Source organism: Bos grunniens, chromosome 21 (genome assembly GCF_055505025.1).
Source record: "Bos grunniens cultivar Pamir isolate PY7600 chromosome 21, Bosgru_T2T1.0, whole genome shotgun sequence".
NCBI lineage: Eukaryota > Metazoa > Chordata > Mammalia > Artiodactyla > Bovidae > Bos > Bos grunniens.
In genome coordinates, this window is record NC_141185.1 from 2,114,148 (window position 1) to 2,134,013 (window position 19,866).

The following is a 19,866-nucleotide window of genomic DNA, read 5'->3' on the forward strand; positions in this document are numbered from 1 at the left end:
GAACAAAGACTTCCAGATCCCACTGAAGTTCACTGCCCACTGGAGGATCTCTTACCCACTCTCCTTCATGTCCAAGTCATCAAACATCTGAATCAGGGAGATGGCAACCTCATAGACAGCCCTGGTTATCACTGGCTCCTCCAGGAGGTGGGGAGAAAGCTAGAAAGAGGAAGAAGGGAAGCTGGAATACCAGACAGGCTCACCAAGGGAACTCGTAACAAATACCCCAAACGAACACGGTATCGCTGGCAGCCAGGGTCCGGGCGCCTGCTAAACAACAAGGCCCGACACAGAGCCCCCACCAGCACCGCCCTGACCCGTCGCTGGAGCAGTGGTGCAGTCAGGGTGCACGCAGGCCGAAGCCCATTGTCAGGCAGGACATCTGTTCTGAAGACATGGAAAAGGTGCTCCAAATGCCTGCAGAGCCAAGAGGAGCCTCCCGTCCCCTCTGTCAACCACCCTCAAGAGCCGAGGACTGAGCCCCCCGGGAAGACCACCAGAGCCAGGGAAAGGCAGCAGTTCGTCGGCACCGGCGACAGCAGCCGCGGTATCACAGCCACCAAGGCTCTGGGGGTGACTAGACTGCTCTCAGTTGGGTTAGCACAGCCAGGGAGCCCAGGCACCTTAAAACTGCCCTTCGGGTGGCCTCTCCGGAACACTGGGGTTCAGCCACACCCACCACCCCCGGAGAGGTCAGGACCACCGGTCTGAGCTGACAGCGTTCACATGGCAGAGGCCGTCACTGGGAACGCATCTCCCCAGAGTGTCCACCATGACATCGTATCAGTTTCCCTAAGATCTATTTTATAGCCATGCTGCAGTTTCTCACCAAGAATAAGAAGGCTTTTTTGTTTAACAATTTTACTTATCAAGTACTGTATAAAAGACATAGCATTTGTTTGTGTGCAGAACACATTAGAAAAAGACTTCAGGAGAAGTTAGCTACAAATACAAACTTTTTTCCAATTTTTAGAGTAAATTAAGTCAGTTACTACTTAAATAATCTGTTTCATTATTACAATTCTACTAATGTAAGTACGACAAATTATCTTGTTTAGTCAATTAACTCTGAATAAACATTCTTGATGTTTAACCTTTACCTTAAGCGCTCTTCTACTTTACCCAGCCACCAGTACTTACCACACTGCTGCTGCTGCTAAGTTGCTTCAGTCGTGTCCGACTCTGCGTGACCCCACAGACAGCCTCCTACTGGGCCCCTCTGTCCCTGGGATTCTCCAGGCAAGAACACTGGAGTGGGTTGCCATTTCCTTCTCCAATGCATGAAAGTGAAAAGTGAAAGTGAAGTCGCTCAGTCGTGTCCTACTCTTAGCAACCCCACAGACTGCAGCCCACCAGGCTCCTCCGTCCATGGGATTTTTCAGGCAAGAGTACTAGAGTGGGGCGCCATTGCCTTCTCCACTTACCACATTACAGCCATACAAAGAAGGTACACGGAGAAAAGGTACACTCTTCAAACCTCCAACAGTAACATCCACACCCGACTAGAGCTGCTTTCCTACAAACAAGCTGTGGGAAAAGCACAGCGCTGGCTGCCGAGGCCTCACTGAGCTCCAGACTCCAAGCCCGGGGCACCCGGTGAACGGGCTTCTCCAAGCCCGTGCGACGCAGGTGCCAAGGACACAAGGGGCCACAGCACTGGCCCAGCTGCCGAACCTCAGCCTCCATGTGCACAAAGGAGACCCAAAGAGACACAGTCCCGGGCCTCCCGCTGCTGGCGAGCCCGGGGCAGGCAGGCAGGCAGGCAGGGCGCCCTGCAGAGGGCAGGACCCACCGCACCACAGTCAACAGTGTGGGAAGCAGCGGGCAGGAGCACGGAGGCAAGCGTGGATGCTCACACAGGTGCAGCCGGGGCGACTCCATCTGCCCCCAGCCCCACCACATTCCCGGACCATGACCCTCGGCAGAGTGGGGCAGAAGCGCCCCTGTCTCTGTTCCCAGCTGAGGTCCAGGACCCTGAGTGTCTGCCTCCATCTGAGACGGCCTCACCCCGGCCTAGGCAGCTCCTTGAGGAGGAGAGCAGGACTCCTGTGAGTGAGAGACTGAGCAGGTGGGGGAATACGGATGGACGGGGGAGCAGAATATGGACAGGGGAGGGTCCAATTTTATCCTGTTTCATGCCATCCTGCCAAAATGACCAAAACAACAGAATGATCTCTGTTCGTTTCCAAGGCAAACCATTCAGTATCACAGTAAACCAAGTCTATGCCCCAACTGGTAATGCTGAAGAAGCTGAACGATTCCATGAGGAGCTATAAGCCATCCAGAACTAACACCAAAAAAAAACAATGTCCTTTTCATCATAGGGGACTGCAATGGAAAAGAAGGAAGTCAAGAGATACTGGAATAACAGGCAAGTTTGAGTTTGGGCTACAAAATGAAGCAGGACAAAGGCTAAGAGAGTTTTGCCACGAGAACGCACTGGTCATAGCAAACACCTTCTTCCAACAACACAAGAGATGACTCTACACATGGTCAATACGGAAATCACATTGATTATATTCTTTGAGCTGAAGATGGAGAAGCTCTATACAGTCAGCAAAAACAAGACTGGGAGTTGACTGTGGCTCAGATCAGTTCAGTTCAGTTCAGTCGCTCAGTTGTGTCCGACTCTTTGCGACCCCAATGAACCACAGCACGCCAGGCCTCCCTGTCCATCACCAACTGCCAGAGTCCACCCAAACCCATGTCCATCAAGTCAGTGATGCCATTCAACCATCTCATCCTCTGTTGTCCCCTTCTCCTCCTGCCTTCAATCTTTTCCAGCATCAGGGTCTTATTCAAATGAGTCAGCTCTTCACATCAGGTGGCCAAAGTATTGGAGTTTCAGCTTCAACATCAGTCCTTCCAATGAACACCCAGGACTAATCTCCTCTAGGATGGACTGGTTGGATCTCCTTGCAGTCCAAGGGACTCTCAAGAGTCTTCTCGAACACAACAGTTCAAAAGCATCAATTCTTCAGCACTCAGCTTTCTTTATAGTCCAACTCTTACATCCATACATGACCACTGGAAAAACCATAGCCTTGACTAGACGGACCTTTCTTGGCAAAGTAATGTCTCTGCTTTTGAATATGCTGTCTAGGTTGGTCATAACTTTCCTTCCAAGGAGTAAGCGTCTTTTAATTTCATGGCTGTGATCACCATTTACAGTGATTTTGGAGCCCAGAAAAATAAAGTCTGACACTGTTTCCACTGTTTCCCCATCTATTTGCCATGAAGTGATGGGACCAGATGCCATGATCTTAGTTTTCTGAATGTTGAGCTTTAAGCCAACTTTTTCACTCTCCTCTTTCACTTTCATCAAGAGGCTCTTTAGTTCTTCTTCACTTTCTTCCATAAGGGTGGTGTCATCTACATAGATCATGGACTCCTTATTGCCAAATTCAGACTTAAATTGAAGAAAGTAGGGAAAACCACTAGACCATTCAGATATGACCTAAATCAAATCCCTTACGATTATACAGTGTACATGATAAATAGATTCAAGGGATCAGATCTGATAGACAGACTGCCTGAAGAATTATGGAAAAAGGTTTGTAATATTGTACAGGAGGCGTTGATCAAAACCATCCCCAAGAAAAAGAAATGCTAAAAGGCACAATGGCTGTCTGAGGAGGCCTTACAAACAGCTGAGAAAAGAAGAGAAGCCAAAGGCAAAGGAGAAAAGGAAAGATGTACCCATCTGAATGCAGAGTTCCAAAGAATAGCAAGGAGAGATAAGAAAGCCTTCCTAAGTGACAATGCAAAGAAACAGAGGAAAACAATAGAATGGGAAAGACTAGAAGTCTCCTCAAGAAAATCAGAGACATCAAGGGAATATTTCATGCAAAGATGGGCACAATAAAGGACAGAAATGGTATGGACCTAACAGAAGCAGAAGACATTAAGAAGAGGTGGCAAGAATACACAGAAGAACTGAACAAAAAAGATCTTCACAACCCAGATAACCACTATGGTGTGGTCATTCTCCTAGAGCCAGACGTTCAGGAGTGTGAAGGCAAGCGGGCCTTAGGAAGTATCACCAGGAACAAAGGTAGTGGAGGGGATGGAATTCCAGCTGAGCCACTTCAAATCCTAAAAGCTGATGCTGTGAAAGTGCTGCACTCAATATGCCAGCAAATTTGGAAAACCCGGCGGTGGATACAGGACTGGAAAAGGTCAGTTTTCATTCCAATCCCAAAGAAAGGCATTGCCAAAGAATGTTCAAACTATCACACAATTGCACTCATCTCACACGCTAGCAAAGTAATGCTCAAAATTCTTCAAGTGAGGCTTCAACAATACGTGAACTGAGAACTTACAAATGTTCAAGCTGGATTTAGAAAAGGCAGAGGAACCAGAGATCAAACTGCCAACATCTGCTGGATCACAGAAAAAACAGGAGAATTACAGGAAAATATCTAATTCTGCTTCATCGACTACACTAAAGCCTTTGACTGTGTCAATCACAACAAATTGTGGAAAATTCTTCAAGAGATGGGAACATGATACCACCTGACCTGCCTCCTGAGGAACCTGTCTGCAGGTCAAGAAGCAACAGTCAGAACTGGACATGGAACAACGAACGGGTTCCAAATTGGGAAGGGAGCACGTCAAGGCTGTATATTGTCACCCTGCTTATTTAACTTCTTTGCAGAGTACATCATGACAAACGCTGAGCTGGAAGACGCACAAGCTGGAATCAAGATTGCAGGGAGAAATATCAATAACCTCAGATATGCAGATGACACCACCCTTACGGCAGAAAGTGAAGAGGAACTAAAGAGCCTCTTGACAAAGGTGAAAGAGGAGAGTGAAAAAGCTGGCTTAAAACTCAACATTCAAAAAATGAAGACCATGGCATCTGGTCTCATCACTTCATGGCAAATAGATGTGGAAACAGGGACAGTCTTTATTTTCCTGGGCTCCAGAATCACTGCTGATGGTGACTGCAGCCATGAAATTAAAAGACACTTGATCCTTGGAAGAAAAGCTATGACCAACCTACACAGCGTATTAAAAAGCAGAGACATTACTTTGCCGACAAAGGTCTGTATAATCAAAGCTATGGTTTTTCCAGGAGTCATGTATGGACGTGAGAGTTTGGCCATAAAGAAAACTGAATGCCAAAGAATTGATGCTTTTGAACTGTGATGTTGGAGAAGATTCTTGAGAGTCCCTTGGACTGCAAGGAGATCCAACCCATCCATCCTAAAGGAAATCAGTCCTGAATATTCACTAGAAGAACTGATGGTGAAACTCCAATAGTTTGGCAACCTGATGCAAGAGCTGACTCACTGGAAAAGACCCTGATGCTGGGAAAGATTGAAGGTGGGAGGAGAAGGGGACGACAGAGGATGAGATGGTTGGATGGCATCACTGACTCAATGAACGTGAGAGTGAGGAAGCTCGGGAGAGGGTGAAGAACAGGGAAGCCCAGCGTGCCACAGTCCTTGGGGTCACAAAGAGTCAGACATGACTGAGCGATTGAACAACAAGAAACACCCTCCTCCCAAATCCCCTCAATGGACTAAGCTGTGCTCCCGGGCGGTGGGCGTCCTCCAGAAGGAACCCACGGGCAGGCCCAGGGAGTGGGACCCACTCTGCTTCTGGCCCAGGTGCAGGGCACGGTGGCCACAGCTCGTCTCAGGGCACGGTTACATTCGTGAACTTCCTGGGGCGGGGTTGTAAGCAGTCTTGGCAATTAAAACAAGCTGAAAATCAAGCATGAGAAAGACTCTTCAAAAGACCCTGGAGGGAACCACAGAGTTAGTAACAGAACAACCAGGAGGGCTTCACGGGCCACGGGAAGGGTCCATTTCCAGATATGTGGTGCCAGCAGCATCAAGAATCAGAGGGGGGCAGGCGATGCAGGCCCGAGTGCCCCGGACCTCGCTAGGCGGTCGCTAGAGATGCAGGCGAATCAGGCGTGGTGCCAAGCAAGCAATGCGAGTTGGGTTTGGCGAAAGCTGTGAGCAGCAGGGCACCGAATCAGGGGTTTCTCAGGTGAGAGACTCAGGGCTCTTTAAATGTGGACAAGACGCTGGGAAAGGGGTGGGGAGCAGGGCCGTGGATACGCTGAGGCCCCGAGGAGGTGGGAAGGGATGGGACTGACACTCGGAGGAGAGGCTGCCCCCCCGGGAGGGTCTCGCGTAGACTGCACAGCGAGGGACCACGACAGCACCGGGCATCTCGGTGAGAAGACCATGTTAACACGGGTCCTCTGAGTCCAAGGGTTAGGGGAGAAGCTACATGAAGCACGTAAAAATTAATCCAGAGCTATGCCTTGCGTGTCCATTCACTGAAAGAGTAACTGACAGTGACCCGGAAATGTAAACACAGCCGGGCCCGGCGTCCTCCCAAAGGAGCACGACCCAGCAGCCCGCCGGGGCTCACACCTGGGTCCAGGCCTGACCCCTCCTCAGCACGACCAGGAGGAATCGACAGGAGCTAGTGAGATTGTGGTCAGCAGAAGAGAGTGTAAAGCTTGTCTACTCGTATTCCAGAACGGGTCAGACAAGGCGCGGTGCTCCATTATAAACATGGGCATTTTCCCTCCATCCTGAATACGGGCTGCTTTAAGAGACTCGTGTCCAACCACAGACCAGCAAGGAGAGGGGAGAATGTCCCCCACTCTGTTCTACCTGGGGTTGGGTGTGATACACAAAAGCAAACCTAGTGTGCATGCACACACACACTCACTCTGGAAAAGAAAGAGGACGAAGGAAAGGAGGGGAGAGGAGTTACGGGGAGCAGCCGGGAAGACGTCCTCGGCCAGGAGGTCCGGGTCCCCTCAGCAGGGATGAGCCGCGCCCTGGTCGCCGTGTGAGAGCACCGCACTGCTCCCAGCGGCCCTCTGCCCCGAGGCTCACAGTGAAGCCCCAGTCTGATGGGAAAAGCACCTGAAAGCCTCCAGCAGTGGGGCCTGCTGTCCGACCCCTGGCCGCTACTCCTACAACCGTCAAGGTCATCAAAAACAAGAGGAGCCTGAGAAGCTGCCACAGCCCAGCGGAGCCCAAGGAGACATGACAGCTACATAAACCCAATGTGGGATCCTGGAGAGAAAGAGAGCATTGGGAAAACGAGTGAACTCCAAACAAGTCAAGTTTGGCTCACAGTGATCCACCGTGTCAGCTGTTTGTTCTGACAGGTTCAGGGTTTTTTTTGAAGTGGTACAAAGCAAATGTTATCTGTACACTCTAGGTAATGGATACACAGGTGCTCACTACAAAATTCTTTCAACTTTTCTGTTTTGAAATACTGTTGTTCTAAAAGTTGGAAGAAAAAAGAAGTGCTACATTCTAATGGTCATCACTGGCCTCCCTTTGACATAATCAGACTTGACAAAATACATCTTCTAACAGTAGATGAAGCGTAGTCTGCCAACTCACTGTAGTAGAGACTGCTTACTTTAACATTCAGATGCTTTTAATAGAAGTCAAATTCCTCTAGAGAGCGACTTGGCAGCATCCATCAAAATTCCAAATGCACACACGTCCTGTGAGCCACTCCCAGGAACTTGCGCCGCAGGAGGGCTCATCCCACACAGGGCTCCTCAGAAGCAGTGCTTCACCCCGACTCCAGGGGTGTGTGGGTCCTCACAAAGGGGTGGGGGTGGGAAGAGCCCTGGTGGGCCCACCTGCGCCTAGTGGGTCAAGGCCAGCAGACATCCTGCAAAGCAGCGGACAGCTCTCGCCAGACAGAATTACCTGCCCAAAGTGTCACCATGCCGAGGCCAAGAAAGCCTGGTGTACAAGACACGCTTTCAGATGTGCAAAGATGTTCTCTTTGGCACTGTTTTTAATAAGAAAGGATCAGAAACACTGGAAAGTACTTAAATGAAGATAATCTTTAATAAATGCACCTCAATGCTCACAGCAGCACTGCTCACAGTAGCCAAGACACGCAGGCTCCTGCGCGTCCACCAGCAGATGAAGCGGCGGAGAAGGCGGGGCGCGCACACGAGGGACTGCCACTCGGGCACAGAGAGAAGGAGATGGCGTCACTTTCAGCAACACGGATGAACCCAGAGACGATCACACTAAGCAAAGTAAGTCCCAAAGAGAAAGACACGCATCGTGACATCACTTACAGGAATCTCAAACGTGACGTAAATGGACTTATTTACAAGCCAGAAACCGACTCACAGACACAGAAGACAGCTTTATGGTTACCAAAGAGGGAAATGAGTCGGGGGTAAATTAGGAGTTTGGGATTAGCAGACACAAACTCCCACACACCAAGTAAAGCACAAGGCCCCCCTGTGGAGCAGAGGGAACTGCATGCGATGTCCCGGAACAAACTACGATGGAAAGAATATAAACACACACACACACGTGTAGTGTTTGCATTCAACGCACACACCTCTGCACGTGTGAAAGTGTATGTTATAGGCCAGGATTTCTTTACAATACTGCAAGTCAACTACACGTCAGTAAATAAAACAAATATTTATATTCACATATAAGAATGTTATACAGCTCTAAAAAGGGAATGAAGAAATCATACAATGATAATGTAAAAAATGTGCAAAGTTAAGTGAAAAATAGCAAGATGCACATGGAGTGAAATCTATAAAAAGAAAAACAATAAAATTCTATAAAAAAGAGAAACAATGCATCCATACTTGCTTCTGTAGGCACAAAAATGTAATGGAAGGATCCAGAGGAACTGCTGACAGCTGTGTCCTCCTGTTGGCAGGGGAGCTGGCAGACAGAAGACGGGAGGAGGAAGGAGCTGCTTCGTACCTGCAAATACCTGCCGGTCTTCCGACCCTAAGAATGTATAGCCCACGCGAGGACGAGCGCACCACGCCTGCGGCTTCTCACAGGAACGGGTTACCGTGCTCAGTCCCCACAAGGCGGTCTTCGTTTAGTTTACAGCAATACAACTTACACTAGAAACTTTAACTGAAATAAAGTTACCACCCACCCCCAGCTGAATCTACAGTTTTGCAGTGAATCAAACTCCTACATTTTATTCTTCAACGAAGTGTAAAACAAGTCTGAATAATTTTCACCAGGATATACAATGTGAGGGTTTATTATGCTCACAGTTTATGACCAACAAACCCAAGCGTTTCCTTCCTCTTATTCTTCTCCAGGCCCATTCCACACCATCGCCCTGCTCCAATTTTAAGCTCCAATAGAGGTTTGCAATTGTAGCTAATGAATGCAGATGTGATCAAATACAAAAGTACATTCCCTGTAAAAGAAACAACGCATTCCAACATACCCTGCTGTGATGAACGTGCTCCAAATCGTTAAGATAATACTCCTCAATTGAGAAGGGCTTTCCTTCCACTTCAAAAACGTAAGCTGGGCTCATCTTGTTCTGAACGGGAACAGCAAAGTAATCTGCAAACTCTCTGCAGTTGATGGTGGCTGACATGAGGACAACCTAGAGGAGAGACCGTTGAGAGGACAGAGTGACACCGATGGCAGTGGCGACCGGGAGGCTCGCTAGAAGGCCAGGCTTCTCTTCTTCCAGGAATTCTCAAAGCTTTAATTGAATACTCTGACTCGATCTCCAGTGTAATACAAATTCTTACAATCTAAGAATGCTTAGAGATGTCAACTTTTACAATTTCTCTTCAATTACTTTATCAAGTGAGAAACTACACTTCTCCAATCAAGCTCAATTACAACTATTTACCTAAAAGGACACTTTGCATCAGAGAACTAGTTCAGGACAGAACAAGCTCTAGACGGTGTGTTCCAGAAAGCTGAGGGAGCAGAGCAGCAAAGGGGAAGAGGACAGGGGAGCCAGGAAACCTTGACCCTAAGCGGAGAAACGGGAGGCGCCCAGCAACCAGTCCCAACCGAGTGGGATGGCAGAGGCTCGGGGACTCCCTGCAGGTTTCAGTTTTGCCAGAAAGCAAATCTGGGATGATACCCTGAAGAACTCAGCCGTGAATGCCAGAAGCAGCATGCTCAGCCCGCCAGCTGTGCCCTGGAGACGGCAGCAGCACCATGCAGGGTCTCCACCATCCGCCAGGCTCCAAAATGCTAAGCGGGAGGCAGACACAGCTGTCTGCTGACCGTATTTCTGAAGTCTAAGTCTTTGCAGAAAAATAAAAACTTTACACAGACATTATTAATACATTTACTGGGCAGACAGAAAGTCTGTATTTCCCCTCTGATGTCAGATACAAAAGGTCAAAACCCCACTGACCAAGCTCACTCAGAAGCCAGGCTCTGTGAGGCACTGTGGGTGCTCTGAGTGGCCCCCAGGGCACACCTGTCCCAGCAGAGGACTAACGCGTCTGCCGGAGCCGCCAGGCTGGGGCGCTTCAGGGCTTCTGTCTGCCTGAGCGCGAATGGGCACTGCTCACAGCCACGGCCGGCCCAGGCCGCCCCCGCCTCCCGGCCCTGCACCCTCCCCGCGGCTCTCCGCTCATCCCCACAGACGTCTGCTCAGCAGCCTGCCCTGACACCTGCTTGTCCGGGGGGCCCGGGCTGAGTCTGGGCAGCCAGCGGCGACAACAGGGTCTGCAGGCGGGGGACGGCACAAAGCCGGGGCCCTCTGGAGAGCTGGGTGCGGGGCGGAAGCGGGCCTGGAAGGCCCATCTGCCCAGGCTCCTCCTGCATCTAAGGCCCCACGGCAGCTCTCTTTTTAAAAAGGAGTAAGGGAGGAAGTTTCGAGAGTTTCAAAACACTTACTACAAAGCCATACAGAACTTGCCTTCTAGTTTCTTAGCCCAACTACATACACTGTTACAAGGCTCTATATTCAGAAAGCATACGCTTCATATATTTTTTAATAAATCACGACAACACTGACACTGACAAGCCGCTTCCCACTGCGCGTGTGACCAATACCAAACTCCGGAGCACCATTTTCAACAGTGTGGTAGATTTTTTAAAATTCACCAACACTCTTAGCTCTTAAAAAGTAAAAAAAAAAAAAAAAAAAAAACTGTAATCAAGTTATTATCTTACAGTAAAAAATTAGTCTTAAAATGACAATCACGAGTTTCCCTGGTGGCTCCGTCATGAAGAACCCGCCTGCCAATGCAGGAGACATGGGGTTCAACCCCCGATCCAGGAAGACCCCACATGCTGTGGAGCCACTAAGCCTGTGGGCCCAACTACTGAGCCTGTGCTCCAGAGGCCAGAACTGCAACCACTGAAGCCTGAGCACCCCAGAGCCACGCTCCCCAACAAGAGAGGCCACCACAGGGAGAGGCCCGCACGCCGCAGCTGGAGAGCAGCCCCTTCTCGTGGCAACTAGACAAAGGCCACGCAGCACGGAGGCCCAGCGCAGCCAAACGTAAACAGATAAACAGATTATACTAAAAAGCGACTGTCGAGAAAGGTCTGGTTCTGCTGATTCTCTCCATCTTTCGAAGGTCCTCTTAAGCAGGGAAAGTGAGAGCCTCTCAGTCGTGTCTGACTCTTTGCAAAGTCCATGGGATTCTCCAGGCCAGAATACTGGAGTGGGTAGCCTTTCCCTTCTCCAGGGGATCTTCCGGACCCAGGAATCGAACCAGGGTCTGCTGCATTGCAGGCGGATTCTTTATCAGCTGAGATATCAGGGAAGCCTCTTAGGCACTAAGTCCGCCTCCTGCAAACCTTGGGTTCTACTTCCTCGGCGCCCACCAGGTGAGACTGTGACCCTCCCAAGGCTGACGTCCCCACCCTGGAAGGTGGGGAGGGAGGAAAGTCTCCCTAAGCCGAGAGATGGAACACATGCAGACAAGGTACCGTATGGTCTAGCGGGCACCCACTTTCCAGAGACAGCAAGTCCTCCCACAGCCCTTCCCATGGTGAATGACTGCACCAGCCACCACCGCTCCGGGAGACTCCTGCATAGCAGAGCTGGGCTGACCTGTGTCTAGACTGCGTAATAATTATAAACCCTCTGCTACTCTGGTCAAGTTCATGTCCTCATTCTTCCTGTTCAGATAAAATGTAAATAACGTTGGCCATTCCCACAGACTTTTGGTTAGCTCCTAACACAAGTCTCCTATAGAAGCAGGGCACATGACCACTAACCTCAGTGCGACTCAGTGTTGCTTACAGAACGGAGATGACAGAGTCACATTCCCTCCAGCTCTGGTTTTCATTCAGCCCAAAGTTGCGCTCTAACACCCAGCATTTCATTATTTTCTGCAGCCTGGAGAATATTTTACAATTTAATGCAGCCTAACAACCAAAAACTCTTCCACAGTCTGATCCTAAGAGAAGGTCCTCTGGCCAGCTTCCTAGCAAGATCTGGAGGACTACAGAGACAATGATTTTAAGAGTCACTGCTTTCAACCGTTTCTACTGAACAAAACTGCATGATAAATCTTAACCCTGAATATTTCAGTTACTCACGAAATCAACTTTACCTTCACAAAACGTGAATTTGTTCTTAAAAGTTTGCGGACAACTAGCAACAGGAAATCCATTTCTTCAGTTCGCTCGTGTACCTACAAAATAAGAAGGGAGGCCCCCACGGGGGGAGGCACCCGTCAGTGCAGAGTGACCGGGGGTAAGGGGCTCACCGCCGCGCCCAGGGCCGGGGTCAAGGCTCCGCGATGGACGTCGCCACTCAGCCCCTAAACCAGGACGTGCAGGAGAGGCATGTGGGTCACTGTCTCCCCTCCATCCCCAGGGTTCCCGGTAGGGCCCAACTGGCATCCGGGCAGGGGCACGTCTAGCATTCTCAGCCCCGCCCGCTCAATGCCAACAGCGCCCCCAGTCCCCGACACAACACAGAGCAGCCTCCCGTGGCCGCCTCCAGCCCACAGCCCTTGCCCCGGGCCCATCTGCACTGCGACCGGAGCAGGTGTGCGGGGCAGCAGGCCGCCTGCCCGGCAGGGCGGAAATTGACAGGAGGCCTGGGAAGAGCTGGCTTGGCAGGAGCAGGCAGGGCAGGGCTGGGGAGGAGCAGAGGGCAGCAGGGAGCCTTGCAGGAGCGTCTGGGACATGGGGCTGCGGGGCCCCAGGGGAAACTGCCCCGCGCAGCCCCGCTCAGACAGCAGCCTTCCAGCCAAATGCCCCCACCCCGGGGACTGCCCACCCTAGCTGTGCCTACCCCCACCAGCTAATGCCAAGGGCTGAGTCACGTATGGGGCATCTCAGACTGAGCCAGGCTGCCCCGGGCACAGGGCACAGGGGATTCCTCCCTGGGCCATGTCTCTGCCGACGCGGAGACAAGCTCCTGAGTTTCAAAGAGGGAGGCCCCTTCTCCGCAGGGCGAGAGACCCCACTACTGCTTCTCTGGCCGGACACCTTAGCAACCTAACTCTCGTTCTCTCACCAAACTCAGTGTTGAGAGCAGCGCCTCAACACGAACATGCTGCCTTGGACTTGAGAAGCAAAAACAAAGGCTCAGTGAAGAGCCCCAAGGGGGCCCTCCTCAGTTCCGAGGCCCCCGGCCCCCACGCCATCCTGACGAGCCCCCACAGCTCAGACTTCACACAATCGCTTCTCCCGCTGCTGGAGGCCAGGCTGCCCCTCCAGCCCGAGGACCCACTTGGCCCTCCACCCCAGGGTCCCCAGGGTCCTCTCGCCAACCCCAACACCTCAGCAGACATCTGTCCCCCCAGCAGAGAGGTTGAGAGCAGAAACTACAGCTTCTCCAACTTTATGACCTCAGCACCTAATGAGGCAGGTACTCTACAGATGTTTACTGAATGAATGATTCACCTGAAGTGAGTTTATTCTCTTTCCAGAGCTAAGAAGTTAAGGACATGACCATTCCATTCCCTGCTTATTTAACTTATATGCAGAGTACATTACGTGAAATGCCGGACTGGATGAAGCACAAGCTTGAATCAAGATTGCCAGGAGAAATATCAATAACTTCAGATATGCAAATGATACCACCCTTATGGCAAAAAGGAAAACTAAACAACCTCTTGATGATGGTGAAAGAGGAGAGTGAAAAAGCTTGCTTAACACTCAACATTCAAAAAATGAAGATCATGACATCCAGTCCCATCACGTCATGGCTAATAGATCAGGAAAAATGGAACAGTGACAGACCTTATTTTCTTGGGCTCCAAAATCACTGCAGATGGTGACTGAAGCCATGAAATCCAAAGATGCTTGGTCCTTGGAAGAAAAGCTAGGACAAACCTAGACAGAGTATTAAAAAGCAGAGACATCACTTTGCCAACAAGGTCCATCTAGTCAAAGCTATGGTTTTTCCAGTAGTCATGTACAGATATGAGAGTGGACCTTAAAGGCTGAGTGCCAAAGAATCGATGCCTTCTAACTATGGTGCTGGAGAAGACTCTTGGGAGTCCCTTGGACTGCAAGCAGAGCAAACCAGTCAATCATAGAGGAAATCAACCCTGAATATTCACTGGAAGGACTGATGCTGAAGCTCCAATACTTTGGCCACCTAATGCAAAGAGCCAACTCACTGGAAAAGACCCTGATGCTGGCAAAGACTGAAGGCAGAAGAAGGGGTTAACAGGATGAGACGGTTGGATGGCATCATCGACTCAATGGACATGAGTTTGAGCCAACTCTGGGAGGTGCTGAAGGACAGGGAAGCCTGGCGTGCCGCAGTCGATGGAGCTGCAGAGTCGGACGCACCGAACAGAGGCAGCATTCCATCTCCAGCCGCCTGGCTGCCTTCACATCACCCCACACAGCACAAACAGTACTCTTTGTAAACATAAAACCTCAGGCCTATCCAAACCTGTTCATTCTTTAAGCAAAGTTATCACAGTGCCAAGTGACAAGACGTTCCCGTGGGGGCAAGTTCCCGCAGAGTGCAGCTGACGTGTTCAGCTACCATCACGCAGCTTCAGGAGAGAATGAAGCCAATACCACAGTGCACACAGGCTTGCCCACATCATTCAGGTGTGCATGTGCAGAAACACCTCCTTACACAGTCAGAAAGATGCTGGATCCACAGAGATAAACAGAAGCGTGAGCAGCAGAGACTCTGGAGTAGGTTACCCAGGGTGAGCCTTGCCATGCCACCTGGAGGCCTGAGTGAAAGGCTCAGTGACTAACGGCGACTCCTGTGAACTTTATCATACTGACACCACCTTTGGGCACACCGCCTAAGTTTGATTTCATCACCACCTAAAGACACTCAAAACTGCCAAAAGTCGTGAAGAACATATGAACCACACTGCACATCCCACTGTAGTGCAAAGAACAACAGATGCCCCGCATGTCCCTGTCCCAAATACCCGCGAGTGCCGCCAAACAGGCAGGCGGACACGACCTGGGAAACGCACCCGCTCAGCTTCACCTGCAGTACCGATGGAAGAAACTCTCACACGCTGCGCGGCGGGAAGTCACTCTGGCTTATACATGACACGGCTTGGACTTCACACTAATTAGAGCAGCCGTGTGTTGTGACCCGGCACACAGGCTTTGTGTATCTTCTTTGTCCACTAACAAAGAGGATGCACTTCAAAGTCAAAACGGAGTAACTGCAGTTCAGTCATCCAGGGTGGAGCAGGGTGCCCACTGCGGACACGAGTCCAGACTGGCCCTGGAGCCCCGAGGATCTGCATGTCCCTGACTGTACCGGACTCCAGGCCTCCACCCGCTTTCTCAGACGCTGTCCGCCAGCAGCAACGCCACGGCCTCAGGCCTCCGCTAGCTCTGCAGCCGTCCAACCCCAAGCAACCCCCTAGCACCCTTCCTTCTCCCCGGCTCCGATCCTAACTCTTGACAGCAGCTTGCGTTACGTTTCTGTCTTTGCCTTTCCAGGCCCCCACCTTGTAGCCCAGAACACAACTCAAGTGTCTCATGAATCTGGGTCTCCCGGGCAATCGGCATCAGTTTGGCTCAAAGAGCACCCTTCTCTATTCCTGTTATAGACTATTTACTCATGATTCCCGCTGACAGCACGTTTCGGTTCCATGCTGATCACACACGCACCAGGAGAGTGGGGAGATCTGCCCGAGAGGGCCGCGCAGAGGCCCTCACTCCAGCCTCCGTCAGGCGCTCCAGCGCCACCTCACGGCCTCCCACAGATCCCACTTATCTGCTGTTTCCAAGGCCTCAAGAAACCAGTGAAGCTTCTCGAGGCATAACTACTGCTGAGGTTTAAAACTCCAGAGTCTAGGGGGAGTTACTTCCAGAGCTCGTGGCACAACTGTTTGAACACAACATCACTTCACCTCAAAAAACCCTAGTCTAACATATAAACAAAATTGGGAATCCCCTGGAGGTCCAGTGGATAGGACTCAACACGCAGTGCAGAGGGCACAGGTTCAATCCCTGGTTGGGGAACTAAGATTCCCCACAAGCCCCACGGCATGGCTAAAAGAAGACAGAATAAAGTCAAATCAAATTAAAATATTCTATCCTTACGGAGAAAAGTTGAGACAGCTAAGATTGGCACAAAAAAAGGGTTCACAGTACATTATTAGGGATTTTTTTTTTTAGAAAAGTGAATAGATTAATATCTATTCATTTTCTTAAAAGATGTTTTTATTGTTCTTATTGTTCTTGTTTTATTAGATGGAAAGTATCTGTAAGGTGCTGAAAACACCTACAGACAAGTAAAGTTCTTTTAATTGTCTGATGTGGCTAATACTCCAAACCAGGGTCAGCAGGCGTTCCCTGTAAAAGGCCAGAGGGCAAATATGTCCAGCTTCACGGAACAAATGGCCCCGTCCCAACTACCCATCTCTTCTGCAGTAGCCTCACAGCACTCATAAACGCAGCAAAACTGTGTGCCAACAAAACTTTATTTACAGAAATGGGCCACATTTGGCGTGAGGGCTGCAGTCTGCCAACCCCTGGTCTAAACAAGGAATCTCTGCATTCTCCTCAACCTCCTCACCCATGTTTTGGAAGTAAGAGCAAAGGATAAAAAGAGCCAATCAACTTGCATGAGTAGAATAAGCTGATATAGACTCAAAGAACTTTCTGACACTTTATAAGTAACTTGTACTGTGTTCTCTCATCAAATGAAAACAGAGCGTAAGAGCAGAGCACTTACTTCATCAATGAAGACGTGTGTGAACTCCACCAAGCTCTTGGCACTCACTATCTTCTGGAGCAGGACTCCCGTTGTCATATAAATTAACTTGGTGTCTTCTGTCGCTATTTTTTCCAACCCTACCTACAATTGGGGAAGGAAAAAAAAGAGAATTTTCTATTTAAATGATTTACATTTAACTACAAAGAAAGCAATGTTAATTTCATAATGAAGGTAAGAAAGGGAACAAAAAATTATCATATAATGCAAAAAATATAACAAACTAACAAATTCTCAAATTCATTTTCCTTCTCCTTCTTTGGTGATGAGGGGAGAGACTGGCTTATCTAGTCATACTGCCCATATCATTTTGATGTTGAGATGACTATATATGAAGACCTCTTCAACATAAAGATATAATTAAAGATAAAATTATAAAAGCCATGAGTCTGAGAATTCTCACTTCTTTTCTGTTCAACTGAGAAAGAAGTTAAGCTATTTTCAAGAACTTCTGATTTTCACTATTTTCGAAATTATGCCATAATTCTGCTCCATAAGCAACTGATTGCATCTTCTCTCCCAGCAGAAAATAAATCACATCCTATCATCGACTTACGTAAAAGACAAAATGAACAAGGAGAGACACTCACCTGGTAGCCCACCAATCCACCCAAAACCCAGCCGCGCTCTCTGCTGATCCAGCGGGCGATGCTGCTGGCCCCGATCTTGCGCGGCTGGGTGACCACGATGTTGCAGTAGGCGGAGCGCTGCAGGTAATGGTCGAGGACGTACTGTGGGAGCTGGGTGCTCTTGCCACTGCCCGTGGCGCCGTGTATGATCACCACGGAATTGCTTTCGATCAAAGAGATGACCTGGAATGGTACAAGAGTTCCTTCAAAACTGCCACAGATTTAACAATGATGCAAAGTGTTACCTATGAACCGAAAGCTTAACCTCAGAAGACTTTCAGGATTTCTTTTCTCTTCACCCTTACAAGTTAAATCCTTAACCTAACCACCTAAACCTCACAAAAGGGACACAGGTTACTAGTGGTTACTGCACTTGACCTGACTGACCACTGTGAGCAGGAGCGAATGCTACAGAAATCGAGGCCAAGTTCACTGCCCCCTGGGTCTCAGCTTCTTCATCCATAAAAATGAAAACACCAGACTGAATTTCTAGAGCTCTTGTTAAGTCTAAATTTCTATTATTTTTAAATTGTGTGATGAGCCTCCATCTAATTCTACTGAGAAACATGAAAACACAGCTGTTGTTACACACAACAAATGTACCCTCAGTTCTCACTTGAAATTCTTCAGACACACTTGAACACAAGTAACCCCCACTGCTCCACAGACTGTATGTGCAAGGCTACAGCGCTGACCCAGCTATCCACCCCTCCCACCCCCACCCAAAACACCATTCGGTTATCACCCTAGTCATCAAAATGGTCAGGGGATGCAGATTAATTTTAACGTTGGCCTCTTAAAATTAATAAAGCATATACACTCTACACAAGTTGCATGATTCAATCTAAGACAAAGCAAACTGAATTCAGAACACTTACCGTTCACTGTCATCTGCAGCCATTTCCTCCATTAGTACAGTTAACTACGATCTCAACACATCGACTTTTAACCGGGTTATGCCCTGCTAAGTCACTTCAGTTGTGTTTGACTCTTTGCGACCCCACAGACTGTAGCCAGCCAGGCTCCTCTGTCCATGGGATTCTCCGGGCAAGAATAGTGCAGTGTGCTGCCAGGCCGTCCTCCAGGGGATGCTCCAGGCCCAGTTTCTTACATCTCCTGCATTGGCAGCCAGATTCTTTACCACTAGCGCCACCTGGGAAGCCCAACCAGGTCTAGTAACACGTAACTAATTAAAAATGCAATCATCTTCCTGCTGTATTGCCTGGCATTGTTCATAAAATGATATGTCAAGGACTGATCAATAACCAGGCAACACAAACAGCCAGTGTGTAAAGGAACCCCAGTGGAATGCGAGAGGCGGCTGTGGCCAGGGGCAGGCAGTATCCGCTTTCAAAAAGGTCTGGGCAGCGGGACTTGAAGGCAGCAGCTCCCTGGGCCCACAGGTGTCCACTCACATCTACTTCAGAGCAGGGGAGACGGGACGAAGGAAAAGGTGAGCTCGGGGGAAGCTGAACGAGTGACACACGGCGGGAGGAAGGCCCTCTGCGCGGTCACTGCACAGAGCCTCCTCCCGGTGCCCACCCGGCCCCTCGTCACTTTCAGACTAGAAACCAAGGGCTGGGTCGCTGGCATGCAAACAACAAAACTACATCATGAGAAAAATAACGTTACCTCTTCCTTACACCGGCTTATAGGCAACTCAGGATATTTATAGGCTGTCTCTGGGATGCGCATCACATGGCTGGATTTAGCTAAAGGTGGCCTTGGACCTGGATTCAGACAAAACAAACAAATACAATGGTATTTCTTATGTGAAAAAAGGCAAGATAAACAACCCCATGTTTATCTAGTCTATATATACAGCATATACAGAGCAAGCTGCACACACACACAAACACGCATTCACCGGCCAACACTGTGAGCAGGGTCATCAGCAATGATGGAGTGGGTGCTAGTGGAGCACCCACCACTAGCAACGCACAGGAGCAGAGCGCCACCCCCCCATCCATCGCAGCCATCGGTGCTGTAGGCTAGTGCCACCTCTAAGACAAGAGGCCTGCAGAGCGCCAAGCTCATCACTTGCAAACAGCACAAAAATGACTAGCTGAAAGAACTAACTCTGATTTGAAAAGTCACATCAGTTTGTTAAGTGTTCACTCCTTGCTACTGGAACAAATCGGCAGTAGACAGCCACACACCACCCTGTGAGCAGGGGTCCTGAGAGAGGCAGGGGACCGTCTTTGCTCTGACAAAGGCTCACCAGGGGAGCTCTGCCCAGTCCTACGAGTGAATAAAAGTGTTAGCTGCTCAGTCGTGTCTGACTCTT

General features: G+C 49.6%; 1 protein-coding gene across 4 annotated transcripts in view; it reads right to left on the minus strand.

Moving 5' to 3' along the window:
* TDRD9 (tudor domain containing 9) overlaps nt 1-19,866 on the minus strand; it is a 113,663-nt gene that overhangs the window by 68,924 nt on the left and 24,873 nt on the right. For all 4 annotated transcript variants that reach the window (XM_086362717.1, XM_086362716.1, XM_086362718.1 and 1 more), the window contains exons 3-8: nt 19,212-19,309; nt 17,541-17,762; nt 16,912-17,034; nt 12,335-12,415; nt 9,235-9,399; nt 56-159 (exon numbers count right to left, since the gene is read on the minus strand). In XM_086362717.1, the coding sequence (XP_086218843.1) occupies nt 56-159; nt 9,235-9,399; nt 12,335-12,415; nt 16,912-17,034; nt 17,541-17,762; nt 19,212-19,309 (793 nt within the window). The remainder of the gene's footprint in view (nt 1-55; nt 160-9,234; nt 9,400-12,334; nt 12,416-16,911; nt 17,035-17,540; nt 17,763-19,211; nt 19,310-19,866) is intronic.